Below are 26,462 nucleotides of genomic sequence, written 5' to 3'. Positions count from 1 at the left end.
CCTGAGGGGAGATGGCGCCGCCCTCGCCCGCCCACAAAATGGCGGCAGGCGGGCTGCTCCGGCCACGCCGACCGGACCGGTTCGTCTCCGTTCCTCGGTACACCCGATCCCTGAGCCGACGCTGCCCGGGGGAACAGGCAGCCCGGTGCGGTGTCCCCTGATGGAACTGGGTCGTCTGGAGTACCTGCAGGCGCTCGTCACCGAGTTCCAGGTGACGGACAGCACAGGTAACAAACGCCGCTGCTCGCTCGCTCTCTCCGTGCCGAGCGTTTCCTCACAACCCCGACCCTTTTCCCGTGCAGAGGCCAAGGAGCAGGTGCTGGCGAACCTGGCCAACTTCGCCTACGATCCCAGCAACTACGAGTATCTCCGGCAGCTCCAAGTGCTGGACCTGTTCCTCGATATGCTTACCGAGGACAACGAGACCCTCGTGGAGTTTGCCATGGGTAAGGGCTGCCCCGAGCACCCTCAGCTGTCACCTGGGCAGGGGACACCGGGCCTCGCGCTCCGTTTGGTCGCTAACGCGCCCTAAGTGCACGCAGGGCTCCAAAAACAAACTCACGCTGTGCTGATAAATCCTCGTTTAGTGCAGAATGGGAGAGAAGTCAGAGGCAGGCGCGTCCTCCATGTCCTTACAGATCTTAATGAAGACACTATCTGGAAAGGATTTTGGGTTTTTTTCCTAAACACTAACTGATTAAATTTTTACTGAAATCTCTCCTGTAGAGAAGCAGTCACTAATACATAGATTTTGCCAGGTACATTGTACAGATCCATGTAACCATTCAGCTATTGGCAACTGGTCTTCTAGAATACTTATTTGACAATTTTAATAAATCTTTTGAGAAATTGCCTTACCACAATTGTTCATGGTCTGAATTTAAGCTATGGGGCTAGATGCTGTGAGTGTTTCTGTGAGATGATACTAAATGGATTTGATTTTTAAGGCTTGTGGCTGCATCTCAAAGTTTCGAGTTTCAGACATTCTGTGCTTCTTGGCTACTCTGTTACCTCCATTCTCTGGCTTTCTATAGCACCTGCAATAAACTGCTGGCTTGTGTCTTCCATTAGGGATGAGTGGGCATTCCTGGAATCATTCTGTGGAAGCAGTTATGTGCAGCAGTAACAGTGCCCTCTAATGACATGCAGGAGGGGTGTGCTGGTGGAAAATCGTTGGAAACAATCAAAAACACGTGGCCTAGGGAATCGTTAAGAATTTTCCATCCATACAGAAGATCTGGATGTTAGAAACAGGATGAGCAGAGAATTTGCATCACCACAGACACTTTCCTCTTGCCGTTCCAGGTGGTCTTTGCAACCTGTGCTTGGATAAAACAAACAAAGAGTACATCCTGGAGGCCAACGGGGTGGAGCCCATCATCAACTGCCTGTCCAGCTCCAACGAGGAGACCGTGGTGTCGGCCGTGACCACGCTGATGTTCCTGACGACGCCGCGGTCACGCGCGCAGACCACGGCGCTGCCCGTGGTGGAGTGCATGCTCCGCTTCTCGCTCTCGGCCAACACGCGCCTCAGTAACCTGGCCTCTATCTTCCTGCAGGACTACTGCAGCCCTCTGCAGGTGGAGGAGGCTAGGAACCTCAGCAAGCACACGGCAGTGGGCATTCCTCTGCCCAAGGACTGAGCAGGGCTGCGGAGAGGGGAACCTCCTGCTGTTCTCACTTCCTGCTCAGCAGGTCAAGAGCAGCATTAAAGAGGAGAGCTGGTCCCACCAGTGCTGGTGTTTGGTTAACAAACGGGAAGGAACAGCAGTAACACGACAGCTGGGCCAAGCACACAGCTAAGCCTGCAGATATTTAAAATAAAGCAGGTCATGGCTGCATATTGGAACGTGCTTTGCCAAGTGCAGCTCAGCACCTGGCTTGCACAAACAACCCTTCCCAGCAATGAGGGGTGTTCTGCTTGGGTTATTGGGCAGAATTATATCCACTCTGGTTCCTGGCTAGTTGTGCTACACCTCTCCCCTTCAGCTTCCGTGACAAGTGACACTAAATGTCAACTCAAGTCACTGAAATGTCACAGAAATGTATTCCTCCTGCAGAGAAAGGAGTTTCCCTGCCCTTGCAGTTTACAATCTTTCCATCCCTGTGGCCTAATTATGCCATCCTCTAATCATGGCACAGGCAGCCAGCTACGGAATCACTACATAGGGTGGGCTGTAACTACTCTATAAATTAAGAAGTGGTTTGTCTTTTATTACCAGTGGTGAGAAAGGTGAAGGAATTAAAAAAAAAAAAAAAAAAGGAGAGGGGCTCATGGCAGTCTGGCTCATGAGAACAGCTGTCTTATAAAAGCTTCGGTTAATAAAACATTAACTTAAATGCTGTGTAATGATTTCTGTGTGAGAAGTACACAGGCCAAGAAATCGAAGCCAGGTCTTTCATTATCAGCCATGAGGCAAGGAAAAACCCAATAACCAGGGTGGCTAAATAGATAAAATTTAAAAGGTTTGACTGTTGAGCCCAGTGCTTCCTGTCAGACACCCAGACTGGATCTGCTCAGTGTAAGAGCCTTCTTCCTCTTCTTCTCTCCCCTCTGCCCCCACAGACCAAACAAGAGTGAGGTTAAACACACACAAAAATCCAACCACAGCTGCTTGTAGTTTATAGTTTCTCTTCTCCAACAGCAAATATCCAAAACACTACAGAGATTAACAGTGCAAAGAAATCTTCCAGAAACCCAGAGCACTGTGTCTGACTGGAGCAGCTCATTTCTACTATGGCTGATCCCTACAGTGACAGTGCCTCCTGGGCATGGCAGGGGGTGGGCTGGTTGTTTCCTGGCAGTGGGAAGAGCACAGCATCCCCTTCCTGGACTACTGCCTGCTCTTGCTTTCCAGGATGGCCTTCCAGTCGTCAGCCCACGAGCGCAGGGGCCGGCACGGGGCCGGCAGCTGGACGTGCCTGTTGTGGCAGCAGGTGAACAGGATGTGCTCCCAGCTCAGGCTCACCTCCGCGCCTGAGGGAAGGGGGGAAAGGCTGGAATCAGCTGGAATCAGCTCCCCAGCCAGCAGCCAACCATGGAAATGCTGTTCCAACCTTGGATGGTGTCCTTGTCATCAAACAGCAGGTCAGCAGCCACCACGGTCTTGTCTCGGGTCAGAATAATCCGCTCCACAAACGTGGGTCCCAAGTGTTTCTCTACCCACTTATACTGTAGAGACAAGGAACAAGAGAAAATCCCACTGTGCTCTCAGTTGGCACATCACTCCTCTCAGACCAGCCCTAATAGAGCAATTTCTTCCTCCTGTAAACCTTATCTGTGTCTAGGAATCCCCACACGGAGACTGGCTGCGGCCCAGGATGCTGATTAAACCTGTTTGTGTGACAGCCTTCACTCAGCACTGCCCTGGCTGTGCCCAACTGTTGAGTTTGTGAGAAGCACTGGCTGCTTGCCCAGAGCACGCAGGTTGTACCCATCTAAGTCATTCCAGTGATCAAAGTCCCCCCATCCATTCTCATACCACAGGCAAAAAGGATTTATTCCAACACTACAGCCTCCTCTACACAGCACTGACCTCTTCTGGGACATCTCAGGCTCCAGATTTAGACTGAAGTAGGTTTTCTTGGTTGGTGGTTCTCCAGAGTAGAATCCCCTGGGAATACCCCATCCCTGTGGGTCACACTACAACAGTCCTTTGTTGTCACCTGCTGACATAGCTGGTCCCAGCCCAGCTCCAAGAACCCAGGGCTCACGTGCTCCACAGCAATTCTGGCACCATGTAGCACTTGGAGATTTGCTGTCCTGAGTTACTGCTGTGTGTGTGAGAACCTATCCTTCAGACAGGGATTGAGGGAAGCCTGGCAGCTGGAGCAGCTACTGTCTCTAAAAAGGAGTAGCTCCAACTTGGGTAGTATGAAACAGCAAGGCCTTGCAAAAGCAGCATTAAATCCAATAAAAACAATTCTCTCCCACCTTTTCCACTATGCAGTGCTCATATTTCTGGAGAGGGCTTGTGCAAATGAAGACTTCAGTACTGAAAAGAAATAGCCTTTGTTAGCAGTCAGGGGAAAGTGTGTTAGATCCTGGAAAAGGGCTGCAGGGTGCAAAGTGTCCTTACTCCTGCATGTGGAGCATCTCCTGCACAGCTTCCAGGGCCCCAGGAATTGGATCCAAGTCTAGGAAGAAGCCAGGTGACTCATAGACACTGGCTACTTTGGCCTGTAGGAGACAGAGGACCATGAGCAGTGGCTGTGCTCTGTCACAGCACTCTCCAGTCACCCCAGGTGTAACAGCCTGATGCTTCTTTCCCCCGGGAATGAATTATAAAATTTCTCACCTTTGGGTTCTGGGAAAGGTCCAGCTTGGGCACACAAGAAGCAAAGTCACTTTCTGGTGGCTCATGAGGAGGCAGAGCTGCCCCTGGCCTGGCTTTGCTCCCTCAACCAGCCCTAACCCACTGGAGTCTCTGCGGGGGCTGAGGGAGGCAGAGCTCCCACCACACCCCTTACCAGCAGGTGTCTTTCAGCTGACTCTGGTGAAAACCAAAAGAACAAATTGGAGGCTTCTCCTCCTCTGTCACATTCGGCTGAGATTAGCTGAGGGTTCAGGAATTCACTGGGGATGGGTGGGCAGACACAGGCACTGCCCATCAGCCTCCTTTTCCTTCAGAGCAAACAGGATACAGAGGTGATTGTGCCAATGGCCAGGCCAGCACAGCCACACCTGGGGGGAATCCCTTCAGCAAGAGGGAAGGATGAGGATGAGAGTGCTATGGGAAAGCTCCATGTCTTAGCTGCTTTTTTGATTTTCAACCACCCACTTCAAATATTGTTGAAGGAGCAGGCGGCCTTGGCCCCAGCCTGGATGGAGCTGCTCCCCTGAGGTCATGGGCTGGTGCAAAGTCTGCTCCAAAGAGTCAGAGACTGCAGCAGGAAGTTCACAGGTGATCCCTGTGCTTCCCCAAGAACTTCTGGCTATGTGAGAGGTGATCTGTGCAGCCCATGAGCCCCATCTGGGCTGGGTTTGAGAGTGCTGCGGGACACTGCTCCGCTCCCTTGGCTCAGCACTGGGCTGAGCTCTGTGATTAAGGGCTTCACCCCTTTTGTGTCTGCACCTGCTCTTGGTGTAAACCTGTCTTCCATACAAGCAGGTGGGATGTCACATGAACCAGAGAGGAAATTAATGATAAACAAGTGGTGAAGGAGGTTAGCTTGAAAGGAAGAATAATTTTTAAATGAGTGTAAACAGGAAAGAATCAAGATTTCTGGAGGAGCGATGTTATCCCAGTCTAACGTATCCAAAAATGGGAGAAAAAAGTATTTAATATGACACAGTACAGTGGTATCTTTAATCTCTGAAAGGAAGAGCAGTATTTCCAGGGCAATTTCCACTTAGGACTGTCCTTTTTCTTCTTAATTTACTGGTAAGACATTTTCGCACCTTTTATTATTAGGAAATTTACTGGTTTGAATCCAGCTCTGGTTAGTTAATTTTAAGAATTGCTCCCTGGTGGCTATTCGGTGGCCTGTGTTAAATGAGTGTTTCACAGCAGGTCACAGCTGATGGGTTTTCCCCTTCCTTATCCCACATCCCATCATGGCAAAGGACCCACAGCAGCACCGAGGGCTGAGGCCCCTTCCAGGCCTAGGTTTCACCTTCAGACAGAGGTTAAGCTTCCAATATCTCTTTACCTGGAGACACACAAATCTTAACTTCCCTGGGGTCACATAGCGAACTTCAGAGGTGTCAAAGCATTATTCCACAAGCATCAAAGTCATACATTCCCATGCCACTGAACAGTCTGGAAAACTTAATTCTGGTTTAGTATTCTTCAAAGGCAGGCTGCAGCCTTTGCTTAGAAGTGTCCAGCTCTTCAGACTGCAGCTGAAGGTCTCCTTGCTTGATATCACCAGTGGAACATCAACAAAAACCCATTTCAATTAAGCAGCAGTGAGGAAGACTGAGCATTAAGCCAGACTCCCAGATCCTGAAGCTCACTCAGTTATCACCGCCTACAAATACTCATAAATAACAGCCAGAAAGTTGGAAGCACTGCCTGATTTCACACGCAGATCAGAAGAAGTTAAGCAGCCTGTCTAGGTTCAGACATGGCAATCAGATCTGCCCAGATCTCTGTTTCCATGCAAAGCCTCCCTGATCCCAGCAACAATTCCCTGGAGCTCTTCCAAGGAGATTGAATTACAGACTTGGGGCTCATGTCTGAAAGCTCTTTTATCCTTCAGCAAGACACCAGAAACTGGCAAGTTTCCACCACATAACAAAAAAGTTGGGCTTTGTTGGAGAAAGAAATTTGATTTGATGACTCTTGGAACCAGAAGCCATTTCCTCTCATAAAAAAATGACTAGAAAAAGAAAGCAAAACCATTTTCATTCCTCATGTTCATGCCACCAATGCTGAACATTTCCTTTTAACTTCCGTTAGTAAGATAACAGTTTGGATACAAAACTGGAGGGACTACATCTGTCCCTATGCTTTCCCATTTGCAGGACTTCAAAATAATTCTAGACATTTTTACCACTGGTGGGGATGTTGAATCCTTTTCCTGAAACTGCCTGGGGCCAGGATAATTCCCCACCAACAAAATGGCCACACACACAGGAGGGCAGGTAGGCAAGTGCAGTGAAAAAATCTTCAACTAAATAAAATAGATTAGAAGTCCTTCTAAATAAAATGGATTTACAGCGTGGAATTAATGATCAACTTGCAATCAAAACAGAAACAATAACAAAGTAATGGCTCAAGTTTCAAGGGGCAGCTGCTCAGCACCAACTAAGCGTGAACACCACTCAGGAGGAGGTGATGCATAAATCATCATCACAGGACTTCCCAGACCGTGCCAGGAGAATATCCACACCCTGGAAGTTCATGGACAGACACAGCTGACACCTGCCACAAAGAGCCTGGTGTCCAGCTGACCGCTGGTGTCCAGCTGACCCCCTCCTTTCAGCACCGACAAAGTGCAGGCTCCATTTCCCTGCATGGCCCCACAAACTGCCCTGTGAGGGCTGCTGGTTCCTGCCAAAGCTTTCCCTGCAGCTGGAGCCAAGAAGAGACTTTCCACAGGAATTCTCCTGTCCCACAGACACTCTATAGAGCCATAGCAGAACAAACAAGGACTCTGTTTTTAAATTAATGGATGGAATTTACATAAAACCCAAAGGAGCCTCCTATCTTTAAAACTATAACTTTATTGCCAAAGATACCTAAACCACCCCAAAGCCCCAGAGATTACTGAAGGAGACAGACACACAGCACAGCTCCCTAAAGCTTATTTCCTTAGGAAGTCAGGCTAGAACAGCAAGATAAGAGCTTTCTGCCACTGCTGGTGTGCTGGGATCCAAACCACTTATCTGGTTATTTCATTGCCACACCTAAGGTCTGAGGAGGAACAGGATGAGCATGAACCAAACTAGAGAGTGAGGATTCCAGAAATAGAACAAAGGGCAATTTTCTCATAGATCAGATTGTAGCCCTTCCAAAAAGAAAAAAATAAAAAGTCATGACCCCTTCCTTGAATTATCTGCAACTTTTCTTCCCCCCCCCCCCACAGGATTCGTTTAAGGAATACTCATTTAAATGAAAAAATCATGTTTGTTAATGCAATGTAATAGCCAAATTTATGTCTACTGACTATATTTACATGTTTCTGCTTCCAGGAACTTTTGACCATCAATAGTCATTGATCTGAACTCCAGCAGTTTGGAGCCTGTGGAAATGCAGACTGGATCCAGCACTCCTGCCCCTTACTTTGATGCAGGAGCCTTTACCTCACTATGGAACAGAAGTGAAATGTATGTGAATTGTCATTTCTTAGCAGTAAAAAACTCCCAGGCCCGGTACAGGATCTTAAAACGAGCAATGAACTTCTCAGAGAAAGTGTTCAGCACAGCCTGTATCAGCAGGCTGTCGAAGGAAGGGTGAAGTCTGGATTCACAGTATTTCTAATTTTGTGTTTCATGCAGCCTTAATTTATGTCCTGATAATCAGTGACTTCCTCCAGGATAGCCAGCCCTTTACAGAGGGATGTGTGTGTTCTGCCATCAAACCATTCGCTGAACCATCTTCTTCTTTACCTACTCATGTTCTTGCTCTTGCTTTGCAGCAGAACAATAACTTACTCAAAGCTCCCTGAGCATCTTGCATGTGCTCACACTGCTCCACAGCAGGACAAGAACTATATATGTTCTATCTGAGTTTGCACAGAATGAAATCCTGTATTCATATTCCCTCTGCATGCCCTGACAAGGTGAGTGCACAGCAGGTAAGAGATCAGGAACAGAAGGAGAAGGCTGGAACACCCTCCATCCATGCAAACTGCTGCTATTTTTAATGCTTGCTAATGGCTGAATGAGTAACAGAGAGGTCTGCAAGACAAAATTACAAATACTGTAAATCCAGACTTCACCCTTCCTTCTGGTCACCACAGGACAGTCGAGGACTCTGAAAGGAGATGGAACAGAAGCTGATCCAGGCTGGGCTGTACACTTTCCCTAGAAGTTTATTGCTCATTTTAAGACCATGAACTGAGCCTGATGGTTTTTTACTGCTAAGAAATGACAATTTCATTTCCCTCCTGTCCTATAGAAAAGTGCAGGCTCCTGCCACTGGCTGATAGACAGGAGTATGAATCCAGTCAGCATTTCCACAGGCTCCAAACTGCCAGAGTTCTGATCGATGACTATTGATGGTCAAAAGTTCCTGGAACTAGGAACCTGTAAATATAATGAGTAGGCATGAATTAGGTTATCTTACATAAACAAATATGACTTATTGTTCGAATATTCTTTAAACGAATCCCATCTAGGTATTCATGGACAAAAAAAACCTGCAGATAAATAAAAGGCTTTTTTTAAAAAAACATTGGTCCTACACTGAGCTTTGTGCAGCCCGGCGGGCAGGGAGAGGTTTCCAGCGGGGTCGGGAGGGTGTGTTGTCCCCGCAGCCGCACTCACCGCCAGGTCCTCCCGCAGGCTGTGGTACTGCTCTCACACCGAGAAGCCCCGGCGCTCCTCCAGCTCCACGCGCGGCTCCGCCGGGAAGCAGGCGCGGAATTCCCGCAGCATGGCGCCCTCGAGGTCGGCCAGGACCCCATCCATGTCCAGCAGCACCCGCAGCGGCGCGGCCGCGCTGCCCATGCCGAGCCCGGAGCCCGCTCGCCGCTCCCAGCACACGCGGCCGCAGCACTCCCGGTCCCGCGCCGCGAGAGCGCTCATGCATATGCATATTGGTGGTATTAATATGCATGAAGGGGCGGGACGGAACGCCTCGAGGGCAGCCACGCGTGGGAACAGGGCAGGGCTGCAGCGGGAATAGAGCAAAAACCCAGGAAGGCCACCCCCCCGTCACCCCTCGGGACCCCGTAGTGGCCGGGACGCGGCTGCCAGGTCCCCGGCCCGAGGAGAAAGGAGCACAGCGGAGCCTCAGCAGCCATCAAGGAGCATTAACAAGCTCCCCTGGGCAGGAGGCTTGCAAAGGAAATAATAATTTATGGGTTATTCCCCATGCTCTCTGTGCAGTCGGCGCAGGACAGGGTGCACAACAGCTACAGGGAACAGTCCGGGAGGGAGGACAGGAGGAGCAGGTCAGAGCAAATCCAGTTTGGTAGGCTGAGCACCTCAGGGCAGGGCTTCTCCAGCAGTGATCTGGAAAGGCACGGTGCTTTCAGGCAACTGTTCTTCCTGGAGAAGGGTGGAAAAAGCACCAGCAGACACAGCAGCTCCATAGAGATCCTCTGCTGTGGTTTATTGGGCAGCAAAGCCCTTCTGGAACACCAGAGAACTTCATGGTTTGGTCTCAATTCCACCCTCTCCCTTTTTAGGGTCCTCTATTTTTTTTTTCTTTTTAATGAGGAAAATAAACTTTTCCCAGTTTTCTTGAGAAAAAACAGTGTTTTGGATAAACCATAATATAAATCAAGCCATATTCCACAGATCTCTGATCTAGAAGCCAAAAATGAAGAGATAAGTCAGATTCTCTCTTCGGGGGAAGCCAGCACATGGTGGTAACCTCAAGCCAGGTGTAAGAACTCTCCTCTGTTAGAGCAGGGAAGGATGGCTGAGACAAGGACAACTGAGAACAAAGCAAAACCAAACCCGTGAAATAAAACCCACACAGGAAACACTGCTTCAAAATTTCTATATTATTTACTTTTAAGCAACAATCCAGCTTTGTGAAATTACAACACACACTTTAAAGGATGAGATTTTCACCTCATGGTCAAGCACCAGCATGATCATGCACAGCATTGAGTCAGTTGTAAAAAAAAATGCCCCGTAATTCTTATTTATATGATCCACTCCACGTTTACTGAATAAAGTCTCAATCAGCCCCTTCCCAGCACTAGGCCAGGTTGCTCTGGTCATCAGCCCTCTATTTGGCACAGACCCTGTGTCATAGTAGTCCAGTATCAAGATTTATTTTGTTTTTAAAGGCAGCATGGTGTACATTAACCACTTAATGATTATATGGCACAGCAGGGCTCAAGGCATTTACCACACGCAGTCAATGAAGCCTTTTAGATACCTAAATCCCACATGTGGAGGAAGGGACTGCTCTTGCTGATTGTTTGCTGGCCTGGTTAACCAGCATTCTAGACCCTTGTAAAGCTAAGGGGTTCTAAAAAAAAAAAAAGAAAATCTCAGTACAAAAACCCTCTAAGCACACTTAGAACCAAGCTACTCTCCTTTGAATTACATTACAATACTTCATAAAGCTTTCCCTCAAGTCTATCACTAGAAAACACTCATGTCACTTCCAGTAGATCTGGGGGAAACACAGGACAGAAGTGGAAAAAAACCCTTAATTTCAAAAAAAAGATGGAGTACATAAAGTGCTTCTTTTTAATGAAAGAAATTTGAGATGTACAGTCAGGCTCAAGTTGTGCAGTTCACAAGCATGGGGGAAAGAAAACAGACACAAGTTCAAAACAGTCAGGAAGGGAAAGGTTTAACCGAGCACTAGGCTGGACTTGCCACCGGGTGGATTTCTCCTGGAGGGTGCAGGTGCTGGTGCTACTGGGCTAGGAACAGGTGCAGCAGGCAGGGACTTTTCTTCACTCTGACCTGGGGCAGCTTCTACATCAGCCTCAGTGTTTTCTAGAAGAAAAGAAGCTTTTAAAGAGTTTGATGTGGATGATGAGAGCCAGATGTTTGGCTGGCTCAGATGGAAGCTCAGCTCCTGTCAGTTTTGTCCAGGGGTACAGACACTCCAATGCTGTCACCCACTGGCAGGGCAGACTCAGCCCTCAGAAGCGCTTCTCAGATCAAATCTGAGGCCTTACAGCTCAGTCTCAGGCCTTCAGCAAGAGCCACATTCAGCCAGCTGCTATTAGGGGACACCAGCAATCCATTTTTTTTTAATGACAAGCAGCTTAGGGCTTAAGTCTTCTACACATAATCAGTCAGTGTTGTGACCGTGGCATTGTCACTCAGGTCTGAGCAGGTGCTGGCAGCCACAGCAGCACCAGCAAGAGCTCAAACTGCATGCCCAATTTTCTAACTAGAGGGAGAAGGATCCAACACACTTCTGAAGCTTCACACAGGACACATCAGGGAACAGCCATGCATGGGGGAGGTTCTGATTGTACACTCCCTGGAGAGCACATGATAGTTTATTTTAAATCCTTCTGAGCAAACCACAAGTAAAGACAGGGCACAGAAGGAATTCTTGACAGGAAGCACCTTAGATACTGGAGCAAACAACTAATGTACCAGCATTGTTGACAACTGAGTACAGCATCTCACATTTTTACAGATTAGCATGACCAGTTCTGAGCCAAAGGCCCAAATCAGCACCAAGCAGCCCCTGATACTGGGGACGAAGATGAACCTCACCTGTTTTCAACAGACCCCTTTGTTTCCTCTCATGATCACTAATTCTGGGTTGGGAGGATTCAAAGAACTGCTGCACATTCAGCTTAAGCTTCATGATTTATCTTGATCAATCTTGATCAATTTTCCTGTCCCAGCCTTCTCTTCAAACTGAACAGGCACAACCATTCCAGTCTCACCCCACAGAGCAGCCACTGCACCCCTTCATCTTCCCCTTCACTTTCCCTGTGACCTCCACTACAACCCCCTGCTCTTCATGGGTCAAAGACTGTACACAATTCAAGATATGGGGGTATTACCATTGTTTACAGGAAAAAGTATATAATTTTCCATCCTCTCCCTGATGACATTCAGTATTTTACTGGCACCTCCATACACCTCAAAGACTTTCTAGGGGAAGGACTCACAGCAGATCCTGGGAGCACCACAGCACAGAGCTGAACACAAGGCTGCCCTGGTTTAGTTTTTGGGGGGTCCCCCCCCACCCCAGACTCATTACTTTACACTTGCTTACACAGGGATTATCCTGCCTTTATACCTGCCTGACTCATTTAGCTGAGTCCTTCTGGCAGTGAGATTTTCCCACCATCAGCAATATTTGACTACTTGAAAAAGGTAGTATCACCAACAAAACTGGAGACTTCACTGCTCATTACCTTTTCCAGGTCACAGACAAAAGCACTGAATTAAACCACCTCCAGCATCATGTCCCATAGCTCATTTTTCCAATCTGAAAAGTAATTACTAAGTCCTATCCTTTGCCTCCTTTCTTCCTACCCCCAGCAGCAGCTTTCCTCACACGCTCTGTCAACTCAGTTTATTTTTTTCAATGAAAAATGTTATCAGAAACACCAAAACCCAACTTGTGCCCACTGAATCTTCCCTATATCCATGCTTTTAATCTCAAAGAACACCTGCATCTGAGCACAGTCCCCATGCAATCAGGAATAATCTCCACTAGAGATCCTCTGCTGTGTTCATTAACTGTTTGTTTCAGCTGTGCTGGGTTAATACCACATTTTAAGCCTGAAGCTCCCCTAGCTGCGCTGTCCCAGTCTGCTGAGTCAGCAAGGGCTGAATGTCCCTGCCTGGGGACAGTCCCAGCACTGTGCAGGATCCAAGCTCCACCTTCCTGTGGGTCATGTACAGTCAGGCACTGCCTGATTCTCCTTAGCTGCTCACATTCATTCAGCTCACACTGCCCCTGAATCACAAAAGAAACAAGAATTACCAGCACAGGAGGCTTTGGGGGAAGTTTCTATAGCTCCTTGTGTAGCTGATAAACGTTAGCATTTCCCACATAATCAAGCTCAGTTTGCCAACCTGATGAGTGAAGTGGTAAAACCAACAGGATCAGATAAAATATTAAAGCTCCTCCCTTCTCAGAAAGGGTCTAATTCCTTAAACAGCTCCCTGCTGAGTGCACTGCAAGCCACTGGGAACTCTGATGCCCAGAAAGGAACTACAGCTCCAAAAGAGGAAACAAGAGCCCTGCTGCAAAATAAGTGGTTTTCTTACCCTAGACAGGCTTGATTAATAAATATACACCTCCCACCTGATACATGCTTGGGGTTTTATAATCAGTTACATACAGAAAAAAAATTCCACATTCAAAAGATGAAACATTTTTTAATGACATAAACCTATTAAGGATCTGGTTGTGCTGTGAACTTGTCAGCAGACAGCATTTGCTTGGAGGTGTGTTCACTGTTCCCACCCTAACCCCAGAAACAGCCCTACAAGGCCAGTACAAAGTCCCAGGTGTGCCAGTGGGATGTTAGCAGCCTAGGTCTGCCACCCCACAGCAGGAAAATCGAGGGGAGGAGGGACAGTCAGATCAGAGAGACTGGGCTCCACTGAGCTACAACACCCAAAGCAATCAATGGTAGGAATTCATTTAACAATCCATCAGGATGTTCAGGTATCTGCCACAGACACCATTTCCAGGAGGCATTAATTTCTACTCCTTCCTAAGTACCATCAGTGAAAGCTTAACATTCAAACCTTTGCTTGCCATTTTTATTTCATCTTGGCCACCATAAACAATTTAAGTTTCAGTCATGGCCACAACAACAATCAATCCCAACTACCTCCCATGAAACACTTGTTTTTTAACCACCTCCCAGCATAGCTTCACCTGACCCTTGATAAGAACTTCCTTCACTGTCACTTGCCAGAAACAAACCAAAAGACAAATACACCCGTGAAAATGTGAACTTTTTTAGAAAGTCAGGAATACCACTTTGCACTCCGAATTTCAGCCAGCTGTCCTGATCCCAGGCAGCCCTATTTCTGCCTCCTGGCATCTCAGCCCTTCTCACCTCCCTGCTGTTTGTGGGATCTCCTCTGCCCTGTGGGGAGCTGGTTTAAACAAGCACCAGGAAAAGCAGCAGAGCCCTTAGAGCAGTTTTCTTCTATTAGCAAACCACATCCTCCTACTCAAGGCATAAACACCACATGCCTACAGTGCTAATTAAGATCAGACAGACATGGGAAAGAAATCCTAGAGCCTCTACAGTTGGATTAGAAGCAGCCTGCTAGAGAAGCTACACTTATTTTAGGCACAGGCACCACTCAGAGGTAGTGGAAATGTTCTGGAAAAGCTCTCCCCCCTCCCAGCAAGTGTCTTTTCAGGCCATGGAGGTGCTAATGGCCTCAGGGATGTCCCACCACTCCAAGGTGTTGAAAGTAGCACTTGGAAAGCAGCAGTCAACCCACAAATTCCTGTCATCAGGAAGCCAGATATTCCTAAAGTGAATCTTGCAAAGGAGGCATTTCCAGCCTCAGTGCTAGAAAAAGCACTTCAAGGGGAAATGCCTGTTTACAGGAGATTTGCAGTATGCAGATCCACTTCCTTGGCAAAAATCAGCATTTAAAAAGCAACAGGAAGTCAAGAGCTGGTTAACACAGATATTTGCAGAAGCAGTAGCTGGGTTTGATTCTTCCTGTGAATGTGGAGTTTGCTGTATCAGAAGACAATGGGAAAGAAGGAAACTGCTAAACTAAAATCAATTATGTTGACTGTCCTGTTTAATTATAAGCAACTCTAACAGCAGTGTGGCCTTTCAATCACTGAACTCTTTGCAGGAGTCTCCACCTTACCTTCCAGTACTTAGACAAATCTTGACACCAACAGCTGTTAGCAAAATAAACTAACAGGACAGTTCTCCTTTTTAGCCTGATGAGCAACAGCACTCCATCATCTCCCTCCATGGCCACACTCCAGTGAAGCAGCTGGTCACTTTGTTGATTTGATGGGTTCCAGGGACAACCTCAGGCTGCCTCTCCCCTAATAAATGACCATTTCTAGATCCTACATCCTCTTCTACTGCAAAGCCACCTGCAACAGGCTTTTAGTAGAGGAGTCCAAGGAAGTTACTCACCAAAAATGTCACCACCAACATCTCCTCCCTAGAAAAGAGAGAGGAATATGTTACATCTTATGTCTCATAAAGCATTTTGCTATTCCATGGAGTGGATACTCCTCCATGGTGTGACCATGTGTCAGGGCACACTGCTCTATGTGGCATCACATTCTGAGCCACAGGCTCAGGGAGGCCCTTTTGGAGCAGCAACAGCCTCTGGGGCACAGAACCCAGAGCAGCAAGTGGGCTCTGCACTCATAATTCTGCAGACTGAAATCATGGCTTTGTAAGCACCCTTTCTTAGAGACTGACTTATAATTTAACCAGCTCTTTATTTGCCTAACATATCTCTAGAAGTTGAAACAGATACTGGAGTAATCCTGATGACATGTGGCACATTTGTTACTCCCACAGTGAAGGACAGAGGTGGGTAAGAACACTTTACTGTACAGAGCATCCCAAATCAAGCAGCACTGACAAGATTCAGAATATTCCCACTGCCCAGCAGGAAGGGCAAAAAAATTACACTGACAGCAACAAGCAAGAGTGAAGCATCCTCTGCTTTGTACTGAGCAACTCTTTGCATTTATCTGTTGGCAAGGCCAAGAGTGTTTGTTCTTTCCAGGGTATTTAACTTCATTTGTGAAACACAGATCAGCTTTTTTCTCCTTGATGAACTTTCCTTCACTACATAAACAGTTCAACATTCTTCACATGCTGAATCTGTTTGCAGGCTGCAGCTTGACACGAAGATAGGGAGTCTCCCAGCAGCAGCCAAGGCTCTCCAATGGCATCAGATTTATGGACTTTCATAGATTTAACATTGCTAATTACACAGTGAAACTGCAGAAATTGGGATTTTAAAAAAGCACAGAAACTGACACAAATGTATCACCTTAAATCTTCAGCTGTTTACACCTGAATTACTGCATAAAATAAAGTATTCCACATGGGAAGAATCTGTTTGCAAAGCTAACCACAGTATTTAAAACAATTTAGAAATAATTAGATAAAACAGTTAAATTTAAAGTTGAAAATATACCACAGAAAATAAATTAGCTAAAATTTGAAACAAGAGTCGCTAAATTGAAACAAGACTTTTTTGTAAAAAAGAACAATTTTGTGACTTAAAGCTACAACTAGTAACAAAAATGGGTTGTGATTCTTGATGCCAATTATCAAAATAAAACCTAAGATAAAAGGGCTCTGCTACAACGTTTCAGATATTTATTTATCTACCCAGTTCATTTCAGAAAACCTAAGGCTGGAGAGTTTTAAACAAGATTTCTTTTTTTAACTTTGTTCATGCAAGTACAGGCTATCCTACATTCCTACGGATCCAAGTTCAGACAAATTACTGCTTTTTTACTGAATTTAGTGTGTTTCAAAAGAACCCTGTTTTTTCCCACTAAATGTAGTTACACATCTCTCAAATTTTACTTAACACCACTAACACTATAAATTATGCTCCATATTGCTACTAGGTAAAGAGTTTACATAGAAAATAACACACCTGATGGTAGTATTAAAACAAAAAAAGCACTAAAACTACTGAGGTAAGAATTTGCTGGGATGTGAACCCAAGTTTGTTGTCAGACCCACACAGTCTGCTGTAGTAACTGTTTGTGAGATGTTTAAACCCACAATCACACACAGAGCTGAAATCAGATTTCACATCACTTCATTACTGTCTCAGCAATTAGATGGGTTAAGAGCTCTACAAAGTCGTCCTTGTTAAAAATCCAGCCCTTCCCTTCTCAGCATACTGAAGAGTATCAGATGGAAAGGGGAACCTCCATGAAAAAAGAAATTTGAGAGAAAGGATGCAAATCCTACAATGCTTCCAACTGTGTGAACATCCATGATAAATCAATTCCACACAGAGAGTGTGAATTGTCCATTATCAGGCTCTTTGTAGTCAAGTACTGACCTTGGGATCTAAGAAGTCTCCACAGTTTGCCTCAGTTGAGTTTGTTCTTTGTGGTCCAGAGGATTCACAGCTGTCTCTGGTTTCACCTGGCTTAGCCCCTACAACCAGAGATTGAGTCTAATCAGGTTGCAAGATAAACTTAATGTGGAAGCAGATCATAAATAGTTACAGGTTTGGGTACTTTGGGAGAGGTTTTTCTTTGAAATTAGAGCTTTACCATTCTAAAAAGCCCTGGTCCTTTAGATAATACTTCACAAATTATTGTCTTACAGCAGCACCCCATGCACTGAGAGGGTCATTTAAGCAGATGGAGTTTGGGGTCCCAGGACCACCCATAGGCAATGCTCTGCAGAAAGGGAAGCTTAAATCCAGCTGTGAGAACACGAGGCTAAACTTCCTCTGAACAATCAAGATCAAGCAGTGCTACTCCACACAAGTCCACTTGTGTGACTGAACTTGGAGAAACTGCATCCAAAATACAATTCTCTGTTTGCAACATGCCTAACACTTGCATAAAATAAACCCTCCTTCTGGAAGAAATTAATGAAAAATAAACAATTCTCTGCAAGAAGACATCATTTATAACCCCAAAGTACCAAGCAGGAAGGGAACTCTTGTTTCCACAGCAGCCACCAGCAGCATCAGACTGAGCCACAAAATGAATCAATGCCAATCAGCAGACATGGAAAAAAAGCACTAAAGCCTCACCTGCTGCTTTAGCCCAGGAAGGTGGGTTCTCCTCAGGAGTTCCAAAGATGCTGGATGCCATTTTGTTCCTCCTCACAGGCTGTTCTTTGGGCTCATCAAAGCCCAGGGAGAAGTTGGAGCCACCGCCGGGAGGACGCAGCACTCTGTGGAGAGAGACAGCTTTACACCCTGTGCCTGCCCCAGCTGCACTCCCAGCACATCACTTCAACCATCCAGGTAATCTCCTGCCAGAATTCCATCCTGGCACCGTATCTCCACTGCTCTTCAGTGGCACTTACAAAAATAAAATGCTCTCGTGCTCTACTTGTGCCCTTGTTCCATCCAGAATCACGCTAAGGGCTGCTCCCACCACTCTGAGCCAAATAAAAAAATAAAAATAACTACGTGGGCATGCCAAATTCCAGCTTTTTTAAGAGTACCCTGGGAAGGTTCATTTTTAATCATCAAACTGGCTGCACAGCAAAGACTGAAACTTGAACCAAAGGACTGGGACCATTGATGGCTGGGTGTTGCAGCCTTTATTTAGATTTGTTTCCTCAGGAAAAAACCCTCAAGTCTGAAGCGTGCTGCTGGTCTGGAAGTAAAAGTTGAAATTAAACAGCTTGGAGCTGACTATTATTAGGAGAGACACATGTACAAAGCTCCAGATTCATAACCTAAATCTAACAATCTGCTCTTAGACACAAAAGAAGCCTTCTCAGTACTTCAAGAGCTTGACTGCAGTCCGCTTTCCAACCTGCAGAACCCAAACAAAATGAACAGCTGCAGCAAAATAAATCTTGAAACATAAACTCCTCCTGATCTTATTTTCATAAGCAGGAGATCTTTTGTTAGCTGGAGAAGCCAGACAAAAGCCAGGAGAACAAAACTGTGTGCGAGAACTTTCAAAATTCCCAGAGAGATGTGAATACACCAACAGAACCTGGGGCTTCTTGGGCTTTCAAGACGTCCAGTGCTCCAAAATGAACACCAAGACAAACTAAGGATGGTGCACACTACTTCTTCTTAACAAATAATTTAATAAATCAAAGTTAGAACATGAAACAGTACCCAGTTTGTTAATGCTCCAAACCTGGGAATTTAACACAAAGACCATGTCCAATAGTACAACCCACATCCTGGGAAAATTTGTGCCTGTTACATTCCAGCTGCAACACAAAAACAGTTCTCCAGCCTACAGAGCTCAAACACCCCAATGGCAAGGGAGATTCCTAAAGGTGTGTGACGTGGATATTTACTGTTACATAACCAGAAAAATACTTTTCCTAGCAAAATTCTTTTTCTAAGAATTACTAATGCTCAGATGCTAATGGGAGGATCCCAGCAGACCGGAGAGTATGTTTTATTGTGACTTGTTTTGTCTCCTTTCTGAATCAAGATGTCATGTAATGGTCTTGAATCACTCCTTTATCTTTTTTTCTCCGAGGAAACGTATAGAAGGTTTATTTTCGTAGTTATAGCTGTTGCAGTTACTAATCTGAAGAACAGTCTGTTCAAAGCAGGGCTTGTTCCCAAACCTTAGATAGCTCTTTTTACCACAGCTGTGAAACCAGTACTCTCTTACGGGCACAGCAGTTTCCACTGACAGACTTAATGACATTAACAGAATAGATAACTGAAGGGGGAAAAAAAAATCCATCGCTCAAACTGTTAAAAATGAATAATCAACCCCTTTTACCAACCTCAAGTAAAGGCTGACAGATTTTATCAGAAGCCTCTCACAGCCTCAAAATGCTGTAACCTGCTTTATGAAAGCCGTGTTTACCACTTCAGGCAATGAAATCCTGTTAAAATTCCATCTGATACCCAGTGATGTCCACCGAAAATGCACCTACACTCCAGGAAGAGCTCTGGCAAAAGGTTTGGAAACAAGCTTTGTAAAGAATTTTTTTTTCGCTTTAAAAGGCACCCTGGAACGCTAAAAGGGAACGGGAAGCAACCGCTTTGTCAGGCCAAAACCTTACTGAAAAAAGCCACGATCGCGTGGAAAACGACACGATCCTCTCCAGCTGTGACTCCCGAGACCGCGGATGCCCGACCTAGCGCGGTGCATCTCCTCCAGACCAACCTGCCAAGTTTTCTTTGTTTGCAGACAGGCTCCGCTTCGCCCCCGCCCCTTCCAGCCCCGGGTCGCCCCCGGGAGCGGGGCCGTGGCCACAGGGAACGGGCGGCCCCGGCCCCGAGCGCCGGCAGCTCGCGGACCGAACGGGCCCCCTCGGGCAGAGCGGGGAGGGGGGCCGGGCAGCGCAGACAATGGAGCCCGCCCGGCCCCACCCAGCCCGCGGCGGCTTCGCGGGGCCGAGGGGCGCGGGGGCCGCAGCGATGGGGGGGAGACAGGCGGGCGGAGGGGCGCGGTGCCCCCCGCCCCCGCGCCGTGGCTGCGCGGCGAGGCGGGGAGTCGCCTCCCTTCTTTGTTTGGCGGCGGCGGCGGGGCCGCACAGAGCGGCCCGGGTGGGTCTCGGCAGCTCCCGCACCTCCCTCCCCCGGGCACGGCGCGGCCCCGGGATGCCCCCACAGCCCACCGGGGTGGGCGCGGCCGCCCCAGCCTCCGGCCAGCCCGCCCGGGAGAGGCCGGGAGGAACCGCATGCCCACAGCCCCGGCCCGGCCAGAGCCCCCGCCCCAGCACCGCGCCCTAGCACCGCTCCGGACGTGTCTTTTCCGGGACCCCTAGCCCCACCGCCCTCTGGGTCCCAGCGGCCCTCGAGGCCCCCGCAGACCTGGAGCTGTTCCTGCCATTGGGGTCCATGCCCGAGAACGTGGCCGTGGTGGTCATGGCGGAGGGGTCGGACCAAGGGAAGGGCTCTGTACAGTGACGGTCCCGGGGACAGAGCCAAACCTTCCAACCACCCCGACCGCTACCGGTGACAACTGCGGCCGCCGCCCGCACCGCCGCAACTTTTATACACACCGCAAGCCTTGCCCACCTTCGGCCTTCTCATTGGGCGGTTCAAACTCAGTCGCGAGCTCTTATTGAACAGCGCCCTGCCATTCTCCTACTTGCCCCGCCTCTCTGTCTATTCCGAGACGCCTTAACTCACCGCTAAGAGCCCATTGGTGAAGCACTACGTCTGCTCTGCGGTGATTGGCTGTAGGCAGTGGAACCTGTTGTTGGTGATTGGCGGAAAAGCTGTCGCTCAACGACGGCGAGCCGTGATTGGCTCAGCCGCACCTGAGGCCAGACAAAAGTCCCCGCGGCGCTGCCCCTGTGACGGGCCGCGGGAGGGGCCGGGCTGTGTGGGCGGTCTGCCTGTCCCGTTGCTGCTTCCTCGACCTCCGCATGGCTCCTGTCCCCACAGACACCGCCCAGGACATACCATCAAAGCGGCCGTCATGCCACCAAACCGACCCTTGGCACCCCCTTGGCCGCGCAAGCCCCGGCTCCCTCACACACGCTGCCGTGCCCGGCCCGTACAAGCCCCGCAGGTGCCTCAGAGGTGTCATGACGCAGCTCCAAGGTACCTGGATGAACCGCACCAAGGCCATGGTGGTGCAGGAGGGCTTGGCACAAGGCTGTGGTGGCTTTAGATGTTGGATCCGACGAAGGCTGGGACACAGCTAAGGGCCTGCAAGGCCATGGGCCTGGTGCGGAACACCAACACCTCAAAAATCATGGCGGAATAACATAATCTGCAATTTATTATTTTGGATTGCATGAAAATTGAGTTCCAGCACGGCTATTGCAGCTGGAGTACAAGGCCCAGCAATGCTGCTCACCTGGCTGTCAAAAGCACGAAGCTGCACATTTTGGGTCATGCATCTCCCTCCAGCCCCAGCACAAACTCACAGGACAGACTTCAAATCACCACATGTTGGCTGCTGACCCATCTGTCACATCCACCTTTGATTTGGTGACCGGGAGCTCCCTGAAACTTCCAGACACAGGTGACTCCCTGATTACAACTTTTACTCCAAAACCTATGTATCATCAATGAGCACTTGCATAAAGGATGGAGAAAGGGGAAACAAAATCCATCTTTTCCAGCTACCCCTCCCAGTTTCCACTAATAACAGCCCTTAATACCCCCAAAACACTTTCTAGAGAAAAGTATTTTTTTGGTCTGGAGAACACAAAGATTGTGTTACATCCCTCTATGCATAACATGAGTTATCCAGCATTTGAATTAAACACCAGCCTTAATACTAAAACAGATCATGAAAGATAAGAACTGTTAAATGTACACAAACAGGACCCATGTATTATTTTTTCTAATCTAGAATCCATTTTAAAAAATCCTGTTTTGTTTTGGTTTTTTGTTTTTTTTTAAGCTCCAATCACTATTTAGATCCTCAGGGAAATCTCTGTTGCATCACATTATTTTAGAGATAGATTAAAGGGAAATTTTAAGTAATATGACACAGTTTTAATTCTATTATCCCTTAGGCTTGGGCATTAAGAAGTCAAATGATACCTACCTGCACACAGGTAAACATCTGCTCTCTCAGGAACTTGCAGAAGTATTTTGTCATCTAAATGCTTCTTATTCAAACCCACAGGATTTTACTCTTTAATTTGTACCCCTGAGACACACACAGAGCCACTTTTAAAAGTCAAGATGAAGAAAAACCCGTTCCCTATGACACAACCACTTTTTACATGGAGCTTTAGAATTCTAAAGCTTTAAGTGTTTCCAAGGGGCCTCACTGATCTCTCATAGGCCTGGCTGCAGATGGACCTTAAATAAAAGCTGCTTTTCTGATTATTCTTCCATTACAAGATGAAGGAGTTTATGAAGATGGCTACAGAAACTGGGCTTTCAGTCCATCAGAGGATGATGACACTTTACCAGAACAATTCTCAGCAGCTGTCTGGTCAGACACCAAACAATTCCACCTGTTGTTGAAATTCCACCAGCAAAGACTGCACAATGCATTGTGCATTCTAGAAGTCTGAACAAGACTCCAGGAAATGCAAGGGTTAGGCAAGGAGAAATACCATTGTTCTGAGAAAAGCCTCAGCATGGTCATCCTTCTGTGACCAAGGGTTTTTTCATGCCAGTCTCTGCTACTTGTGGGTATCACAGAGAGCATCCCTTCTTTATTCCAAGCACAAAAAAAAGAGGGTTTGACTCAGTTTTCTCTTGCTCCATTTCATTCACAGCTGAAGTGCCAGCTAATAAACAATCCTTGCCACAGCTGGATTTGCCCCATCAGATTTTTGCATCTGGAGTGATGCATGGAGGTTCAGTGGAATGTGGATCCTACAGATCCAATGGTTTGTCCCACAGAGCTGATGCTGTTGTTTGCAAGAGTTGTGAAAGTTGCTCTGGTACCTCTCTACGTCTTCAGGACAAGTTCCCAACAGCCTGTCACTGTTTGGGATGGGGAATTGCACCACAATGCCCAGACTCCTCTCAGAGCTCTGAACCACACAAAAAGCTGCTGTTCTTGCTGCTGTTCTTGTCTGGACATCCAACAACACCAAGCCTGGTCATGCACTCCAAAGTGTTCCTCCTTACTGGGAAAAGGCAGGGATTGCTGGAAGGGGAAGTCAATATCCCACTCTTGTTTTGTTTCAGTTTTCTTCAACAGTGAAGTTTCTTATTCAACTGATCCTTCAAGAGCCCTTGCAGGCATCAGATGTGCTTTGATGGGATCCATGTACTGGGTGCTGAAAGAGGGAGATCTAAGCCACCAAAACCAGCACAAAATTAACCACAAAGGGTATCTTTTGCATCCATGTTTCCTCGAAGAATATTCCTTTCCAAAGGAGAAACTTTATTTGCTAATTGGGTTTCCACCACCTTAGCCTTTCCCCAGTACTCCAAAGTCATCCTCACAGAGGGACTGTTCAAACCTACAGTTCTTCCCACAGTCCCTGTTCCCACTGCAGCTTCTCACTGACTCACATCCCTTGTCCTTCCCCAGCACCTGCTGCCTTCCCTTCTGAGATCTCTGCTGACAGCCAGCCAGCACAGCACCACCCAGCCCACCTCACCCCTCCAATGCAAACTGAAATCCTTCCAGGACAAGGGAAAACTCTTCCCTTAAAGGGACTTCAACCATTCTATAAACACTGGGTGGGGCTCCCAACGCCTCCATGTTACAGTAAAATCACCTTCCCATGCTGCTAGGGAAGAAACCAGGAAACCCCTTGAATTAAGCATCTTGGAAGTCAATCAAAGCTGAGAATAGGGATCAAAATTCCATCTTCCATTTATCCTCACACTCCTACATCCTAATCACCCAGGAGAAGTGCTGTACCACCAATTCCTTCTGCCACCAAGTCCTAAAAAAGCAAGACAAACTAAAGGATTGATTATTCCCTATCAGAACACATTGTCTGGAAAGTCATTACAGGCAGAATGAACAAACCTCAATAAACCACAGAATTAAATGCATTCATTATGCTGGTAATTAATAATAATAATCCAAGTAATGTAAATACATTTACATTAATACTCCACAAGAGTCCATCACAGCAGTTGACACACATGTACTGAGAAGAGGCCACTACCTAAAATTCTAAGAAAAATACTTGGATTTATTGTTCCCATGATGACCAAGGAGGCATCTTTTCATCTTTAGCTTTGAAAACAAATTGCTGTTCCTTAGATATTCAGTTACTTCCAGCAGGCTGAAGCCTAGGAAGTCTCCTCGCTCTGAGCCAGTCACTGCAACATTAATGAAAAGGCATAATGTAAGAGACACAATAGAACCAGCACCCACCAGGCAAATGACAGCACTTACGTTACACTGACTCGGAAGTAATGAAGAGAAGGTACTAGAAAGGAAAATGCCTGCTGGAAAACCAACTTGCTTTGACCTTAACCCTTGCAGAGATGCTGTCTCTGTTCTGATATAGCAGTTATCTTGAAGCAGCAATTATCTTAGCATTACTTCAAGGACTTTTCTTTTGTTAAAAACACCTCCATATGCCAGCACAAGAATCTCTCTCATGTTACCACTTGGAGTATTTTCTTACAGTCCTGGCAGCCTGGAAGATTACATGTCAGAGCAGTCTTGCACTCCTCATCCCCTTTTGAATCAGCACCTCAGGCCAGTTACCACTGACCCCCCAAAGGAGCCCCCTGGGGTGGCTGTGATCCCCACTGTGCAGATAAACAAAGGCATTGATTTTCAGGTGTCAACCACCCAAACCAGATGAGTTTTCCATCTGTCATTATCTCCCCTGCACATGAATAAAAATGCCTTAAGAATTTTGGTTACCTATTTTTAAATAACTGGTCATGTTCACCACTCATTTGAGAGACTAAAACCTCAGCACAGGCTGAAGGGGTCCAGCCATCAACCAGAACTCACCAGGGGGCTGTATCTAATTATAACTTACTCCATCCTTTTTCATTTAAAAACCATGGGAAAAATATTAACTACATTGCATGGCAATCACTTTAGAACACATTATTTGAAAATTGTGGGTAATAATGTAATTTTCCCAGGCTCTTGAAAGATCCCAGCTGTTTAATAAAACATGAAGAACCTACCTTCCAACTAGCCTGACAAGACCTCTTTGCCCATTTTCCTTTATCCTCCAACAAGTGGACTTTCAGAAGTCCATGTGGCTACCAGTGTAAACCTAGGAACTGCCACCAACCAAGCAGCAAAGTGTACTCCAAACAAGTTGATTTAAATTGTCCATATCCTTGAACTCCATACCACTTTCCAAATCATCACCCCCAGAAGCAGCTTCCCTAAAAGAGGTAGTCACAGTAAAACCACAGAGTGTTCCAGCAATCAGGAATCCACAGGTAAATCTGTAGCACCACAGGAGCAGTACAGAAAAAAAACAAGTTCTGACATAAAGAGAATATTTGCAAGACCATGCAAAAAGAGAGCTAATTTTCTTTTTCTTTAAAAAGGACTGTATTTCTGCATTACTGTTACACCAACGTGTTATGTATCAGAATCAGAATCAGGAACCAGCCAACATTAGTTTGCTACACTAATGGAAATGCAACATTTGAGGCTCTTGAGGAACTAAGTCACTGAAGTTGAGATGTTTCTGTGATTACATTAAAAAAACAAGAAACTATATCAGAAAAGACTATTTAACACTTTTTGGCTGGAGTCACCACCTAACATGACACCATTCAGCATTGTTAGAGGAATCATTTCAGGAACATAAGCAAGCCCAGGTAACAGCAAAAAGATGGAAAGCAGAGGAATGTAGGTGAATACTGCACATAAGTTCATGACAGATGAAGTAACACTCGACTAATTCAGGAAATGAAGACATTGTTTTCAAAAGCTCTTCAGTACCTGTCACTTGACTTCTGTTGCCTCAGGAGATAAAAAGTACAAGGCAAGAAACAACAGGGAGCTTTGAGCTTCACAATCTTAAGTTGAGCTGAAAAAAAAATTGTATTTAAGGAGACCTCACCCTTTCTTCAGAAACTAAAACAAGTCCAAACACCTTTTTTGGCCAAACAAGATAAAGACAGCCTTCTCCTGGGAAAAGTCTTGGCATGATATCAAGTTGAAAGAATTTTATACACTGGTATCAGAAGTTTAGTCAGCTTAAAAGCCAGAGATTCTAAAGCCAAAGAGCAATGTATTCCATGTGTAACTTAGGAAAGATGTTGAAATATATTCCTCCACCACCCTCTTTTCTTCAAAGTAGATTTTTATAGGCCTTTTAGACTTGGATATGTAAACATTTGTTCACAAGAAGGAATTTCAATCCTGTAA

General features: G+C 46.6%; 3 protein-coding genes across 5 annotated transcripts; 1 reads left to right on the top strand and 2 right to left on the bottom strand.

The window, feature by feature from the left end:
* Positions 1-5: 5 nt before the first annotated feature.
* ARMC7 (armadillo repeat containing 7) lies at positions 6-2,339 on the top strand. Its single transcript, XM_059864655.1, has 3 exons — positions 6-227; positions 303-446; positions 1,306-2,339. The coding sequence occupies exons 1-3, from the start codon at positions 161-163 to the stop codon at positions 1,641-1,643; spliced, it is 549 nt and encodes a 182-aa protein (XP_059720638.1). The 5' UTR covers positions 6-160; the 3' UTR covers positions 1,644-2,339.
* A 261-nt stretch (positions 2,340-2,600) lies between these two features.
* On the bottom strand, positions 2,601-9,953 carry NT5C (5', 3'-nucleotidase, cytosolic). The gene is given in 5 exon segments (XM_059864653.1): positions 2,601-2,977; positions 3,058-3,172; positions 3,935-3,995; positions 4,080-4,180; positions 8,936-9,953. Coding segments are annotated over 5 exon segments (681 nt in total). The 5' UTR covers positions 9,197-9,953; the 3' UTR covers positions 2,601-2,834.
* A 154-nt stretch (positions 9,954-10,107) lies between these two features.
* On the bottom strand, positions 10,108-20,709 carry JPT1 (Jupiter microtubule associated homolog 1). Of its 3 annotated transcripts, none has more exons than XM_059864656.1 (5): positions 20,534-20,709; positions 17,816-17,958; positions 17,108-17,205; positions 15,196-15,223; positions 10,108-11,092 (listed from the first exon to the last, which is right to left on the bottom strand). In XM_059864656.1, exons 1-5 carry the CDS (start codon positions 20,587-20,589, stop codon positions 10,929-10,931), a joined length of 489 nt encoding a protein of 162 aa, XP_059720639.1. In that variant the 5' UTR covers positions 20,590-20,709; the 3' UTR covers positions 10,108-10,928. The 3 variants fall into 3 exon arrangements, with proteins under 3 accessions (XP_059720639.1, XP_059720640.1, XP_059720641.1); XM_059864657.1 differs by having other exon boundaries at positions 10,108-11,077; positions 20,534-20,708; XM_059864658.1 differs by having other exon boundaries at positions 11,029-15,101.
* Between the last annotated feature and the right edge of the window lie 5,753 nt (positions 20,710-26,462).

This window comes from Haemorhous mexicanus, chromosome 20, assembly GCF_027477595.1.
Source record: "Haemorhous mexicanus isolate bHaeMex1 chromosome 20, bHaeMex1.pri, whole genome shotgun sequence".
NCBI lineage: Eukaryota > Metazoa > Chordata > Aves > Passeriformes > Fringillidae > Haemorhous > Haemorhous mexicanus.
The sequence above is the reverse complement of the archived record's forward strand: the minus strand, read 5'-3'. Positions and strand labels throughout refer to the sequence as shown.

What these genes read in the sequence shown, in the direction of transcription:
- ARMC7 (XM_059864655.1), top strand. Translation starts at nt 161, where the DNA reads ATGGAACTGGGTCGTCTGGAGTACCTGCAGGCGCTCGTCACCGAGTTC. An exon ending in CCAGGTGACGGACAGCACAG is followed by an intron (nt 228 to 302) that starts GTAACAAACGCC and finishes TTTCCCGTGCAG; the next exon opens with AGGCCAAGGAGCAGGTGCTG. An exon ending in CCTCGTGGAGTTTGCCATGG is followed by an intron (nt 447 to 1,305) that starts GTAAGGGCTGCC and finishes TTGCCGTTCCAG; the next exon opens with GTGGTCTTTGCAACCTGTGC.
- JPT1 (XM_059864656.1), bottom strand. Translation starts at nt 20,589, where the DNA reads ATGACCACCACGGCCACGTTCTCGGGCATGGACCCCAATGGCAGGAAC. An exon ending in AATGGCAGGAACAGCTCCAG is followed by an intron (nt 17,959 to 20,533) that starts GTCTGCGGGGGC and finishes CTCTCTCCACAG; the next exon opens with AGTGCTGCGTCCTCCCGGCG. An exon ending in GAGACTTCTTAGATCCCAAG is followed by an intron (nt 15,224 to 17,107) that starts GTCAGTACTTGA and finishes TCTCTTTTCTAG; the next exon opens with GGAGGAGATGTTGGTGGTGA.